General features: G+C 44.2%; 1 protein-coding gene across 2 annotated transcripts in view; it reads left to right on the forward strand.

Moving 5' to 3' along the window:
- LOC311304235 (uncharacterized protein) overlaps window positions 1–13,879 on the forward strand; it is an 807,935-nt gene that overhangs the window by 229,970 nt on the left and 564,086 nt on the right. The window contains exons 15-18 of one of the 2 annotated variants that reach the window (XM_084431142.1): window positions 5,972–6,133; window positions 6,343–6,513; window positions 6,821–6,994; window positions 12,045–12,218. The exons of the other annotated variant lie outside the window; for it this stretch is intronic. Of the exons in view, the coding sequence (XP_084287268.1) occupies window positions 5,972–6,133; window positions 6,343–6,513; window positions 6,821–6,994; window positions 12,045–12,218 (681 nt within the window). The remainder of the gene's footprint in view (window positions 1–5,971; window positions 6,134–6,342; window positions 6,514–6,820; window positions 6,995–12,044; window positions 12,219–13,879) is intronic. 2 annotated transcript variants of the gene reach the window in all.

The following is a 13,879-nucleotide window of genomic DNA, read 5'->3' on the forward strand; positions in this document are numbered from 1 at the left end:
AACGCCGCTCTCAAAGGCCGCCTGAACCGGACGCTACAGCTGAGTGCTCGCCGGAACCTCTCCCGCGAGCCTCGCTCTCTCCTTCCCCCCCGCCTTTCTCTGACGCGCAGCGGCCGGCTTCTGCCCGCACTGCCGTCGCCCGGGGAGATGACGCAGATGACGCCGCTGACAGCTGCTCTCTGCTTGCGTCTGACAGCGAGGAATGGTCGGGCTCTCACCGCTCCGCCTCCTCGACTTTAGAGTCTGGCAGATCCCGCGCCAGTGTCGACTACGTCGACTTGACGGGTGTTTTCTGCCTAGCCGCCGCCTAGCGCCTGCCTCTAGGTGAGCACCCTTCCTGCCTGAGCTCCACGCGGAGCTTTCTAAGTCTTGGAATGCGCCCTTCTCCGCCAGACTCCGCTCGCCAGTTTCCTCGGCTCTCTCCCAGGTGGACGGGGCCGCCGAGAAAGGCTACACTGGCATCCCCTCTGTTGCAACGCACCTTTGCCCGCCGTCTGCTAGATGGCGCTCAAAGTCTGCCCTGCCGTCAAAAGCCTGCAGGACCACCTCAGCTCTCGCCGGCCGCGCTTTCGCCGCCTCCGGCCAGGCTGCTTCCGCCCTGCACTCGATGGCTTTTCTTCACCTTGCGCTCCGTGCTACCAAGACCGCTGCACAAGCCATCGGCAGATCTATGGCCGTGCTCACTGTCATCGACAGGCACCTTTGGTTAACGCTTGCGGATATGAGTGAGTCAGAGTGCTCTGTCTTCCTGAATGCCCCACTCTCGCCCACCGGCCTCTTCGGCCATGCTGTCAGCGGGATTGTGGACCGCTTCTCTGAAGTGCAGAAGGCGTCGCAGGCTATGCACCTCTTCCTGCCCCGCCGCTCGAGCCCAGCCACAGGACGCTCTCAAGCTCAGCCTCCTGTGCGCAGCTCCACACAGCGCTCGTCTCGGCCACCCAACACTTCGCAGCGACGACAGGGCGGCCGCCCTAGATCGCGCTCGACCAGCCGTCACAGACCGCCGCCTCCCCGGGGTCCGCGGCCCAAGATCACGTTGAAGTCTGAGCCCGCGAAGTCCTCCTAGCATCTACAAGGAGGAAGAGATGGTTGAGTCCCGCTACGGCCGGACCGCCATCAAAGCGCCCAGCTCTGTCAGTCCCCTCTATTCAGGCTACTGCAGCAGCTTACACCGCAGCCAACGAGCCAGTAATACCACTCGCTCGCCTGCACACAAACGCCGTTTTTACGGCGACCCAGATAAATCTCAAAAAGAGTATAAGTTCGGGTTTTCCGGCTCCGGCCGAAGGTGTCTTAAGTGTAGAAAATGTGCCCACTCCCATGTGCTCACTGCTTCACACAAACACGGTCCCCATGGTAACGCGCCCAGAGCGCGCTCTCATAAAGCGGACACACGCCGCTCGAGTTTTAAGTGTAGTAAATGTGCCCACAGCTCTGTGCTCACACCTACCCGCTGCTCGCTCTGCCATTCAGTTACCTCGAATTACTACGGCTCAGGCCGAGGGGACATTAAGTGTAGAAAATGTGCCCACTCCCATGTGCTCACTGCTTCACACAAACACGGTTCCCAAGGCAACGCGCTCAGATCGCTCACTCATAAAGCGGAAACTCGCCGCTCGAGTACTAAGTGTAGTAAATGTGCCCACAACTCTGTGCTCACACCTACCCGCTGCTCGCTCTGCCATACGGTTACCCCGGGTTACAGACCCTCTAAAGCTCCCAAACACTGGCCGTGTTATAAGTGTAAACCCTGCGCCCGCTCACGAGCACGCGCACTCACTTTCAGACACTATAACCCCCACGCCGCTCTCGCGCCAGGGGTGTTTGACAGCAAAACGCGCTCCATCCTCCGGGACCGAGCTACTGAACGCTGTACAACCGGCCAATACTGTTTATCAGCCCCCGTGTTCGAGCATTGGCGGCGCACGCGCGCCGCCCCATCCTTTCTGATACAGGTTCCCCATCCTGCGCGGCGCGGCGATCTGAACCCAGAGACCATTCGACCCCTAGCTATACATGCAAAAGCATGGGAAGCTATTCAGGGCGCGTCAGAATGGGTGTTGAACACTATAAAACACGGCTATTCGCTTCAATTCGCTCGTCGCCCCCCCGCGCTTTCTAGCGCAGACAGAGACGAAAGTGAGTTTGGAAGCAGCGCACCTGCTTCAAGCAGAAATAGCAAAGCTGCTGCGCAAAGGGGCCATAGAACAGGTTCATCCTTCCCTGAGCGAGTCAGGCTTTTACAGCCGTTACTTCCTCGTTCCCAAGAAGGACGGAGCGTTAAGACCTATTTTAGATCTGAGACATCTGAACAAAGCCCTCATGAGACGGCCGTTCAAGATGATTACAACCAGACAGATCCTTGCGCAGATCCACCCAGGTTTATCTCTCTCGATCTGAAAGACGCGTATTTCCAGATCCAGATAACTCCCCGTCACAGGCCATTCTTGAGATTCGCCTTCGACGGTCGAGTATATCAATACACAGTCCTGCCGTTCGGCCTGTCTTTAGCACCCCGTACATTTACGAAATGCATGGACACGGCTCTCGCTCCCCTGAGAAGACAGGGTATGCGAATACTGAACTATCTGGACGATTGGCTTGTTCTAGCGCAGTCAGAGACAGAACTTGTGTCTCACAGAACAGCGCTTCTCAGCCATCTGGAAGATCTGGGACGCCCTGGCCCAGACCTGGCCCAGCGGCCCGCTATACGCTTTTCCCCCGGTCTCTCTGCTGCCTCAGGTCATCAAGAGAGTCAGGGAAGCGCGCCACACAGTGCTCCTCATAGCCCCGTACTGGGAGAACCAAGCTTGGTTCCCGGAACTAATACAACTGGCAGATTCAGTCCCTTGGCCGATTCCGGTGCGGAGAGACCTTCTCTCTCAAGCCCGCGGCTCGATCTGGCATCCCCATCCAGAGCGCTGGTCTCTGCATGCGTGGAGCCTCAACCATTACACACTGATCTGCCAGAAGGGGTCATGAACACGATCATACAATCCAGAGCTCCCTCTACGAGGCGGCTCTACACGTCTAAATGGTCTGTGTTTAACAGATGGTGCACTGCCAAGGGGCTCGATCCACAGACATGTGGGGTATCGCAAGTATTGTGCTTCCTTCAAGAGCTGCTGGACGCGGGCAGGTCCCCCTCCACGCTCAAAGTCTATGTCGCGGCCATTTCAGCGTTCTCTGTCTCAGAGCTGGGCCGCCATTAGGAAGGAACGAGTTCGTCATCCGCTTCCTTAGAGGAGCTAGGAGGATGAACCCCCCGCGACCCCCCTCGGTTCCTATGTGGGATCTTTCACTGGTCTTAGAAGCCCTGAAAGCGCATCCCTTTGAACCTGTGGAAACTGTGGATATGAAATACCTCACGCTCAAAACCGTTTTTCTGATAGCACTGTCTTCAGTCAAACGAGTGGGAGACCTTCACGCGTTATCTGTTAACGCCGCGTGCCTCGAGTTCGGACCCAATGACTCTAAAGTCATTTTCAGACCGAGGCATGGTTATGTTCCCAAAATTTTGGGCACTCCCTTCAGAGCGCAGGTCATTTCTCTCTCAGCCCTGCCGAATTCTGGCAGCGAGGCAGATAGTAATCTCCTCTGTCCAGTTAGGGCGTTGAGAAACTATATTTCGCGCTCCACCGCCTTCAGGCGCTCGGAGCAGCTGTTTGTTTCGTTTGGTGGGCGCACCAAGGGTCTCGCCGCCTCGAAACACACCCTGTCCAGATGGATAGTGGACGCTATTGCTGCTGCTTATGCGTCTAAAGACCTGCAGTGCCCACTGGGCATTCGAGCGCACTCCACCAGAGGCATGGCCTCATCGTGGGCGTGGTCCAGCGGGATTCCCATTCATGACATTTGTGCAGTGGCAGGCTGGGCCTCCCCCTCCACAATTTGTGAGGTTTTACAACCTGGAAGTTCCCGCTTTGCAGGCGAAAGTGTTATCAGTCTAAGTCTCGCGTAGCCAGCCCACTGTCTGTGCGCGGGCTACGTTGTGTGATTTAGCTCTACTGGTTGAGCTGCACTACGTAGGGAGTGTCAGTTCGGACCGGCTGTGCCGCTCCGCGCCCCATAGTATGTGCTTGTGTACTGCGCTAGCCCTCTGTTGGCCGCCCGGCTCCGCTATCACATTCCCCGGGCTCTCCCTGGGACTCATTCAGTGGATGCTGGGCACGCGCACGGCGTTGACAAGGGAGTTCCCGCAGCGTAAGCTACTTACGCAATACGAGAGAACCTCTCGTAAGAGAACGTACTCGGTTACTAAACGTAACCTCTGTTCTCTCTAGAGAGGGAACGAGTATTGCGTAACCCGCCGTGCTCGCGCCACAAGCTCATTCGCTTCATGCGACAGAAACCAGTGAAGCAGCCTCTGAGCCTTGCTTATATACGCTAAGCCACACCCCTAATGACGGGCTGTGATGCATTAAGCGCGCCAAGCGCGCTCATTGGTCGTGACGTCACGCCAAGGGCTCAGCGATAGGCTGCTGCAGTTGCCGCAGGGCAGCCAATGGGCACGCGAGTCACCTGCCCTAGGTCTGCAGGCTGCCGCACTGCGTTGACAAGATTATTAAAAATTAAGGATAATTTTTGGGCTTCAGTATCTCGAGAAAGGAGACTTTCCCGCAGCGTAAGCTACTTACGCAATACTCGTTCCCTCTCTAGAGAGAACAGAGGTTACGTTTAGTAACTGAGTACGTTTTATAAGTCGGAATATTTTTTGCCGTACGCCATTTTTGGCTTTCGGGCGCACGTAAACTTTTAGTAAGAATCCTATGCATAGTTTTATAAATGAGACCCCAGGTCTGAGCACGTCCCACGCTTTATTCTCTTATGCATGTTTCTTTGTCAAGCGCTGCGTGTGTATTTTACTGTTCTGCTTCTGTTGTAGTGAATGTAAAGAGTGGAAGCAGAGCTCTGCACACACAGCCTGACTCCGGCTCACACATCCACGCAAATAAAGAAATACTGCTCTTATTATTTAGAGTGCTGTCACTCTTAGAGTACTGGTACTAATAAAATTATATATTGTACCGTTATTAATAGCAGTGTATTGTGAGACCTTTCTAGTACCGGTATGTCGTGCAAAACTATTTTTCCCTAAACCTTCAAGAGCGTGAATAGCGGTTAGCGCTCTTCCTTTATAAAGCGGCATCGAGCGGCAAAAATACACTGAATCGTTAAAATCATCTTCTTCAGACAGTCTGAACAAGACCAACATAGAAGTTTCTCGCCATAGAAAAGCACCTCTTCAGCGTCCCGAATCACAAGCTGCTATTACTGTGAACGCGCCGCTCCGCTGCTGTGTGTGTTCCGGTGAGAAGATGAACAAGAAGCTGAGATTGTGATGCGCTCTCAAAAGCTGTTATATATTGATGTTTTTATATATTGTTCATCCAAAGCATTACTAAAATATTTAAATGTTTTTGTTTATTTAAATTAAAAGTTAAGATCTGATCTATTATTCTCTCTTACTGTTTTATGATTCAATAACATTACAAAGTGAAACTATTGCAGGTGTTTTTCATTGCACGTTTTTCAATGTAAAAAAATCTTTCCGTTTTTTATCATTTTTTTGTGAAATTATTTGGTAGTCAGAGGTGTGTGTGTGTGTGTGTGTGGTTGGGGCGAGATTTGTTTAAAGGTTTAAAGGGGAACGCGACCAAAAAAGTTTGAGAACCACTGATTTAAGCAAAGTGTGTATTCAGAGGTTGGAGGGCGAGATCTGGTAGTTATCACTGTTCTTAAGATTATATGTGACAGGATTCATGTATTTTATTGTTTTTGAAGGAGCTTCGTATCTTTGATTCTGCTTTCAGCTTTGCAGATGGTCTCTACTAAACACTTTCTGTAGTTAGTTGAGTGTTTTACATCACTATTTTGTCTACATTATAATTGATTTTAAGGATTTATATGGTTCTGGTAATGTTAATAATAACTGATTAATCAGCTGAATGTTAAATTTTCCTCTCTGTAGACTCTGTGAGTGCAGTGTAACAGAAGAAGGTTATAAAGCTCTTGCTTCAGCTCTGAGATCAAACCCTTCACACCTGATAGAGCTGCATCTCACAGGCAATGATCCTGGAGAATCAGGAGTGAAGCAGCTCAATGATCTACACTGTCAACTGAAGACACTGAGGTGAGACAGGGTCTAATAATTAACTAAATCAATCATATGCAGGAGAATTATTTATAGAAATATTATTTCAGATGTTGCAGATTGTTGACAGTGATTTCAAGACACAAATCCTATAAAATGGTTTTCATCAGCACCAACTGCTGGATGTTTTCATTACACCAGGTTTAGTTGAGAACTGAACTGAATCTGCTTCATCTTCTCTTCTGCAGGTTTTTGAGTCCTGCTGCAGAGGAAGCCTGTCAGTATGTGAATAGAGTTGTGGGTAAAAACCCGTTACTCCTGAGAGAGCTGAATCTGAGTGGACATGAACTAGGAGACACACGAGTGAATCAGCTCGCTGCTCTACTGCAGGATAAACACTGTCAACTCAACACACTGATGTGAGGATTGCTCATTTATTCATAATCTTACATTACTTTTAATAGTCATGTTACTGTATCTGATGTAATATTTCCTGAGATGAGCCTGAGTTCACATTATATTTGTGTAACATTTTCACCTTAGTATTTTGTGATCTGGTGAAATGAAGATGATCTCAATTCCTGTGTCTGTTTTATTTGTTTATGAAGATGATGTGACTTTACAGAATAAAGAGTTAATTTCTTTTCTTCTTCTTCTTCTTCTTCTTCTTCTTTCTCTCTCTCTCTCTCTCTCTCTCTCTCTCTCTCTCTCTCTCTGCTAATGTAGGTTAAGCCGCTGTGATATGACAGATGAAGGTTGTTATGCTCTGACTTCAGCTCTGAAATCAAACCCATCACACCTGAGAGAGCTGGACCTGAGTGGGAATAAACTAGGAGTCTCTGGAGTGAAAAACCTCAGTGATCTACTGAAGATCCCACAACTCAAGCTGGAGAAACTACAGTTAGTATCATTATACTGTACATGTTGCACACTTAAAACAGACTGTGTCTTCTCTTTTGCAACTTTATTTTGCCAGTTCTGTTGGAATTATCTTTAACACGAAGTAGACTTGTAGTCAAGACCACCTAAACCAAGACCAAGACAGACCAAGTCAAGACCAAGACCAAGTCGAGACCGGTGGAAAAAAAAAACAGACTAGTGTTGAAGCTAAGCAATAACTTGTATGAATTCAAGAACAGCAGCATACTAGGTTTCAGCTGCAGTTTACATTCAATACATATTAGACGGTATTACTTCAACTACACAGGCAGAACAATACAGAGACAGACCATGTCATGTGTCGTCTCTGTATGCCATGACCGTGTCATATGGGGCGGCAGTGGCTCAGTGGTTCATGTAGGTTGTCTACAAACCGAAAGGTTGGTGGTTCAATCCCCGGTTCCACCTGACCAAGTGTCCATGAGCAAGACACCTAACCCCGGCTGCTCCCGACGAGCTGGATGGCGCCTTGCATGGCTGACACCGCCGTCGGTGAATGAATGGGTGAATGAATGGGTGAATGTGAGGCAATATGTAAAGTGCATAGGTCTGTGAAAGCGCTATATAAATGCAGTCCATGATCCATTTACCATTTACCATGTGTGTGACTGTGAGCTCACTGCAGACTGGGTGAGATCAACTATGTGTAGCAATTGCATGACAGCTGTTACTGCACTATTAGAGGATTGAGACTCCCTTAACTTTTGTGTACTGTTGAGGACTGACATGACTGGTACTGACTGGTTCATCTGACAAAACATGAACACCTCCAACACCATCTTGCTCCTCCAACAACTGTCTAAAGAATGAGAAATATGTAACCAATTGAAATTATACTTAATGTGTAGATGAAATCGTAACATCAAATTAAAGATACACAATTATAAACTTGGATTAGGCCTAATGTTTAGTCAACACAACGGAGATATGCAGATTATATTTAAAAGACCTTTTATTTAGTCTAACACCATCATAAATACAATACTGTAATCAAACAACACACACAAACACACACACACACACACACACACACACCGTGGGCGGTGCGCTCAAAGTCATCTGTCAGTTGTGCAGTAACCCAAAATCTCCAGAATGAAGTTAAAACCCATCATGTCACTGATATGTGTTTTTTAAATCAAGTGATCAAAGTGCTCGTTGCCGCTGCGATCAGTGGCGCAGATACAGTGTTTTCTCGTGTGGCTCGTACACACGCCGCACTGTCTTCACTCGGACGCGCGCTTCAATCCGTTGTGGATACTCTATTCGTTCTGGTGAAATCACAAAACATAATGCACACAAACGTGTCCCTGCTTGATATACAACCACTGATGAACATAATCGGTTTTGATGAGAAAAAAAAAAACTATACGAAAAAAAAAAAACTATACAAGTGCGGATTAGAACCCAGAACCTCTGACACGGTTGGCGAAAGTTCTACCACTGGACCATTAAGGTATACATCGTTCAAATAGGCAAAACGAGTCACACTCACTCATTGAGGCATAATGTTACATGGATGGATGAGCGCCAACGGCTGTGCCACAAAAAAATACATGCATGTGATTGGTTGCATTTGAAGGGTGCGAAATAATAATAATGTTGCATTATTGAATGTTGTTTCGTCGTGGATATTGTAGTATTGTATTGCTAAATCCCCCGACCACTATGTCAGTCTGAGACAGCGAGACCTAGACAAGACCGAGAGGTCCGAGACCAAGACAAGACCAAGACCAAAGACCGTCAAGACCGTGACAAGACCGAGACCACGTAAAAGTGGTCTCAAGACAGGTCTCGAGACATACATCACTAACACGAAGCAACACAACATCTTCTAACATCAGCGATATAGCCTGTGTTCACTTCACTTGGCTCAGTTTTTTCCCGACCACACTACTGTGCTGGCTTATGACATCATCATAACTGAACTTTCACCTTTCAGGGACATAAATCAGAATAATATCCAGAATATTTATCAATTGAAATTGCAATGAAATATAGTGATTTCCCTTACAGAATTCTAAACATATCCCCATTCTAGGAAATTATGAAATTATAAAATAATACTTCTAGGTCGCAACATACAGCAGTTACAGTGATATTAAAGTGTACTGTTTATTTTATTTAAAGGCAACTGGACTCAAGTCTCCTCATTTATAGCACTGCACTTTCTGGTGTTTCTCCATCTGAAGAAAGATTCAGAAACACTATTAGTGAACGGCTTGTTATGTGTATCAGTAGAAAGAGCATTAAACTGAAGCATTTGAAACTTTGTGGCTATAAAATTGTTTCATATACTGAAATTTGACAAATCTTTGCTTTGAAACAATACAGAAGTGAGAACAGACTAACAACAGCGTAACAAATGACAGTAGATTATTCTGACAGAGTTACAGTTATACTGGACTAATGGTGCTTTACACTAAATCTTAATTTATTAAGCAAAATGTATTCAGAGGTTGTAAACTACAAAACTGACTTTGAATTAATTGTGAGTCATGCACAAGATTTTCTGATTATGAAAATGTGAAATCAGTCCATTTAAATGTTTACTTTTATTATACTTATTTACATTATATAATTTAAATGTTTACATATTATACTGTAAAAACACATAATTATAGTTGATTTTAGTTGAGCATAACTAAATTTCATTTCATGATTATAGTGGCCAACATGATCACTCACGGTTATCACAGAATCTTGTTAAAAAAAACACTAATACTACACAATGAAATTAATTCACAAAGTTTTAACTTTCACCTTTCAGGAACATAAGTTGCACTTTTTTTCATAGTTTGGCTGGTCCTGCGACTTATAGTCAGGTGCGACTTATATATCAAAATTAATTCAGACTGAGATGAACCAAGCGAAAACATTACCGTCTACAGCCGCGAGATGGCGCTGTAGTTGGCGGAGTTGTTCAGAAGTGAAACCTAGGATGAAGAAAATTCAATGGATTCAGTGATGTGGAATGAGATCGCGGGGCTTGGTGAACTTGTTTACTGGTAACTTGCTTGTTGGAGTCATAGATATCATATAATAAAGGCTAGATGTCTCGTCCGCGCTGCTGGCCAATGGAGGTCGACGTCCGCACACGGCAGCCATCTTACCACAGGGTGCTCGCTCACTCGTAACATGGTGCATGTACTTTTAAATAATCATAACTTGCTCAATTTTCTACCGATTTTCAAATGGTTTGGTTTGTTATAAACGTCAGAGATGTAGCTATTACACTGCATACATATGAATAATTATGTTCAACATGCTCAAGCATTCAGAATTATAGCCACGTTAATAACGTTTGTAAGATACCAAACCGTTTGTAAATCCCTCCAGATTTCAGCGAGATAAGAGGATTTGTGTGCGTGCTGATCACTCACCTTAATTCACAGCTTCCCTGTGGTAAGATGGCCACCGGTGATGCCGGAAGTGACTCCGCCGTAAGACATCTAGCCTTTATTATATGATATCTATGGTTGGAGTCGCTGGCTTATGTTAATTTAGCCTATTCAGCCTCCCAGGTATATGTTATTTATGCTATTGTGTAGCTGAATAACTGTTAATGTGTTGCGTTAACACACCGGACACCTACTCAGCCTGTTGTTCTGTGTGCTGTGTAGTTGAATAACTTGCCTTTCCAGATTAAATGTCTGTTCTTGGTCTTGGATTTTGTGAAATAAATTTCTAAATAAATGCGACTTATATATGTTTTTTTTCTCTTCATGACGCATTTTTTGACTGATGCGACTTATACTCTGGAGCGACTTATAGTCCGGAAAATATGGGTAAATCAGAATAATATCCAGAGTATTTATCAATTGAAATTACAATGAAATATAGTGATTTCCCTTACAGAATTCTAAACATAACCCCATTCTAGGAAATTACGTAAGGGATAATGTATAGCGAGGCGGTTGTTATAGCAAATAACAACCCCGACAGGCTGAACGGGACCCCGATGCGAAGCGGAGCTTGAATCAGCCTGAAGGGGTTGTTATTTGCTATAACAACCGCCTCGCTATACATTATCCCGCTTATTACATGGCTACCTACAAAATAAATAAATAATTTGACACAAATTATTGATTTAAAACCGATTGTATTGCTTCCGCTAAAGAAAATAGTCCGTTCCGCGTCCATAGCAACGCTCTGTTTTTCATGGCAACGGTGTGTTATACTTCGCAGCAAACTGTTATTATCAAGAAATAACAGACGGCATTCTACATTAGAATTCATCCAAGCCATGTAATAAGAAATTATAAAATAATACTTCTAGGTCGCAACATACAGCAGTTACAGTGATATTAAAGTTTACTGTTTAGTTTATTTAAAGGCAACTGGACTCAAGTCTCCTCATTTATAGCACTGCACTTTCTGGTGTTTCTCCATCTGAAGAAAGATTCAGAAACACTATTAGAGAACGGCTTGTTATGTGTATCAGTAGAAAGAACATTAAACTGTGAAGCATTTGAAACTTTGTGGCTATAAAATTGTTTCATATACTGAAATCTGACAAATCTTTGCTGTGAAACAATACAGAAGTGAGAACAGACTAACAACAGCGTAACAAATGACAGTAGATTATTCTGACAGAGTTACAGTTATACTGGACTAATGGTGCTTTACACTAAATCTTCATTTATTAAGCAAAATGTGTATTCAGAGGTTGTAAACTACAAAACTGACTTTGAATTAATTGTGAGTCATGTACAAGATTTTCTGATTATGAAAAAGTGAAATCAGTCCCATTAAATGTTAACTTTTCTATTGTTTCTATATTGATCCTATATATTAATCTACAGTGATGAATTCACTTATTTGTGGAGTGAGGATGGATCCAGACTGGGATTGTAACTAGTTTCCTCAAATGCTCCTGTCTTGGTTTGTTCATATCATTAAGTTTCCATGATTTTGCTGGTGTATTAGTGACTGTATGGCATTTATTAATGATGCTTTTAACTCACACATGAACTGAACATTGATCAGAGTCATTTTCTTTTTCTGTCTTCAGTCTGAGTAGATGCTGTATTACAGAGGAACAGAGTCTCATCCTGACTTCAGCTCTGAGATTAAACCCATCACACCTGAGAGATCTGAACCTGAGCGGGAATAAACTAGGAGACTCAGGAGTGAAAAACCTCAGTGATCTACTGATGAACCCACAATTCAAGCTGGAGAAACTACAGTGAGTATCATTATACTGTACATGTTGCACACTTAAAACAGACTGTGTCTTCTCTTTTGCAACTTTATTTGGTCAGTTCTGTTGGAATTATCTTTTTTAAAGTTTTTCTCAATTGCTAAAACACTAAAACCCATTGGCTGAACAAAGTTCTCATTTGCCTGAACTCATTGAGCTAATTGTGCAGTCTGTTGTCAATACCTTAAACCATTACACATGATAAAACACAATGTGCAGATCTCACTTAGACTTTTCAGCAAAACTCTAAACACATTCTCATTCTCTAAACACATTCTGCACTGTAATGCACATGTCATCCATACTGGTAAACACAAGTGGCAACAATCAAATACAAATAGAGAACACACGTCATTGATTGAACACAACCACTCAAAACTGATTTAACCTGTTTCAGATGATGCCCAAAGACAAGAAGCAGCACACTGATCACGTTTACTCCTTTGATTTTTGTCTATTTTAGTATCGTATACTGTAGTACAGTGGACTGTAGGCTGTATACTGTACAATGAACAAACTGTATGTCCCTGAACATTGTGCTTTCCATTTGTTAACAGCACTGACTGCTCAATTGATTTTGACTGGTTGCAGGTTCATATCAACAAAGAACAATAATTACAGTATCACAGAGAGGACAAGTGTGTGAGATGCAGGGTACAGTACTGTAGAAATAGGGGTACAAGGAGGAGGAAGAACACACAAAAAATTGCAAAGAGCAAAGCAGAGGAGTAATGTCTGATACATTTTGAGCTACTATGATAGAACATGTTTCCGTTCATCAAAAGACAATGACGGAAACATGATTAAAAATGTACTTCTCCCTGAACTCTTTGATGGTACAGTAAGGTGTCACGGGTAAGTCTACACAGAATAGCAGTCCATAGATATCTTTCGAGAACTATATGTTTTGAACAATGTGTTTTCTATTTTTTGGTGTATTGTTTACTGACTGCTTGATAGTGTATATCTTTTTGATCACTTTGTCTATGATTTGAGAGCAGTGTTTGATTTTGAACACAGGTAAAACTGGTTTGAGGTGAAAGTTTCATTTTGCAAGAGGAGTCAGAGGTTTTGTGAATAGTGCTTGAAGATGAGGTTTTGTGTTTAACGTTTTCAGAAAATGGAGCAAGGTTTCAGAAATTGTGTTTTAGCAATTGAGAAAAACTGTAACATGAAGCAACACAACATCTTCTAACATCAGCGATATAGCCTGTGTTCACTTCACCTGGCTCAGTTTTTTCCCCGACCACACTACTGCGCTGGCTTATGACATCATCATAACTGAACTTTCACCTTTCAGGAACATAAATCAGAATAATATCCAGAATATTTATCAATTGAAATTGCAATGAAATATAGTGATTTCCCTTACAGAATTCTAAACATATCCCCATTCTAGGAAATTATGAAATTATAAAATAATACTTCTAGGTCGCAACATACAGCAGTTACAGTGATATTAAAGTTTACTGTTTATTTTATTTAAAGGCAACTGGACTCAAGTCTCCTCATTTATAGCACTGCACTTTCTGGTGTTTCTCCATCTGAAGAAAGATTCAGAAACACTATTAGTGAACGGCTTGTTATGTGTATCAGTAGAAAGAGCATTAAACTGTGAAGCATTTGAAACTTTGTGGCTATAAAAT

The sequence above is a fragment of the Rutilus rutilus genome (genome assembly GCF_951802725.1).
Source record: "Rutilus rutilus genome assembly, chromosome: 14".
NCBI lineage: Eukaryota > Metazoa > Chordata > Actinopteri > Cypriniformes > Leuciscidae > Rutilus > Rutilus rutilus.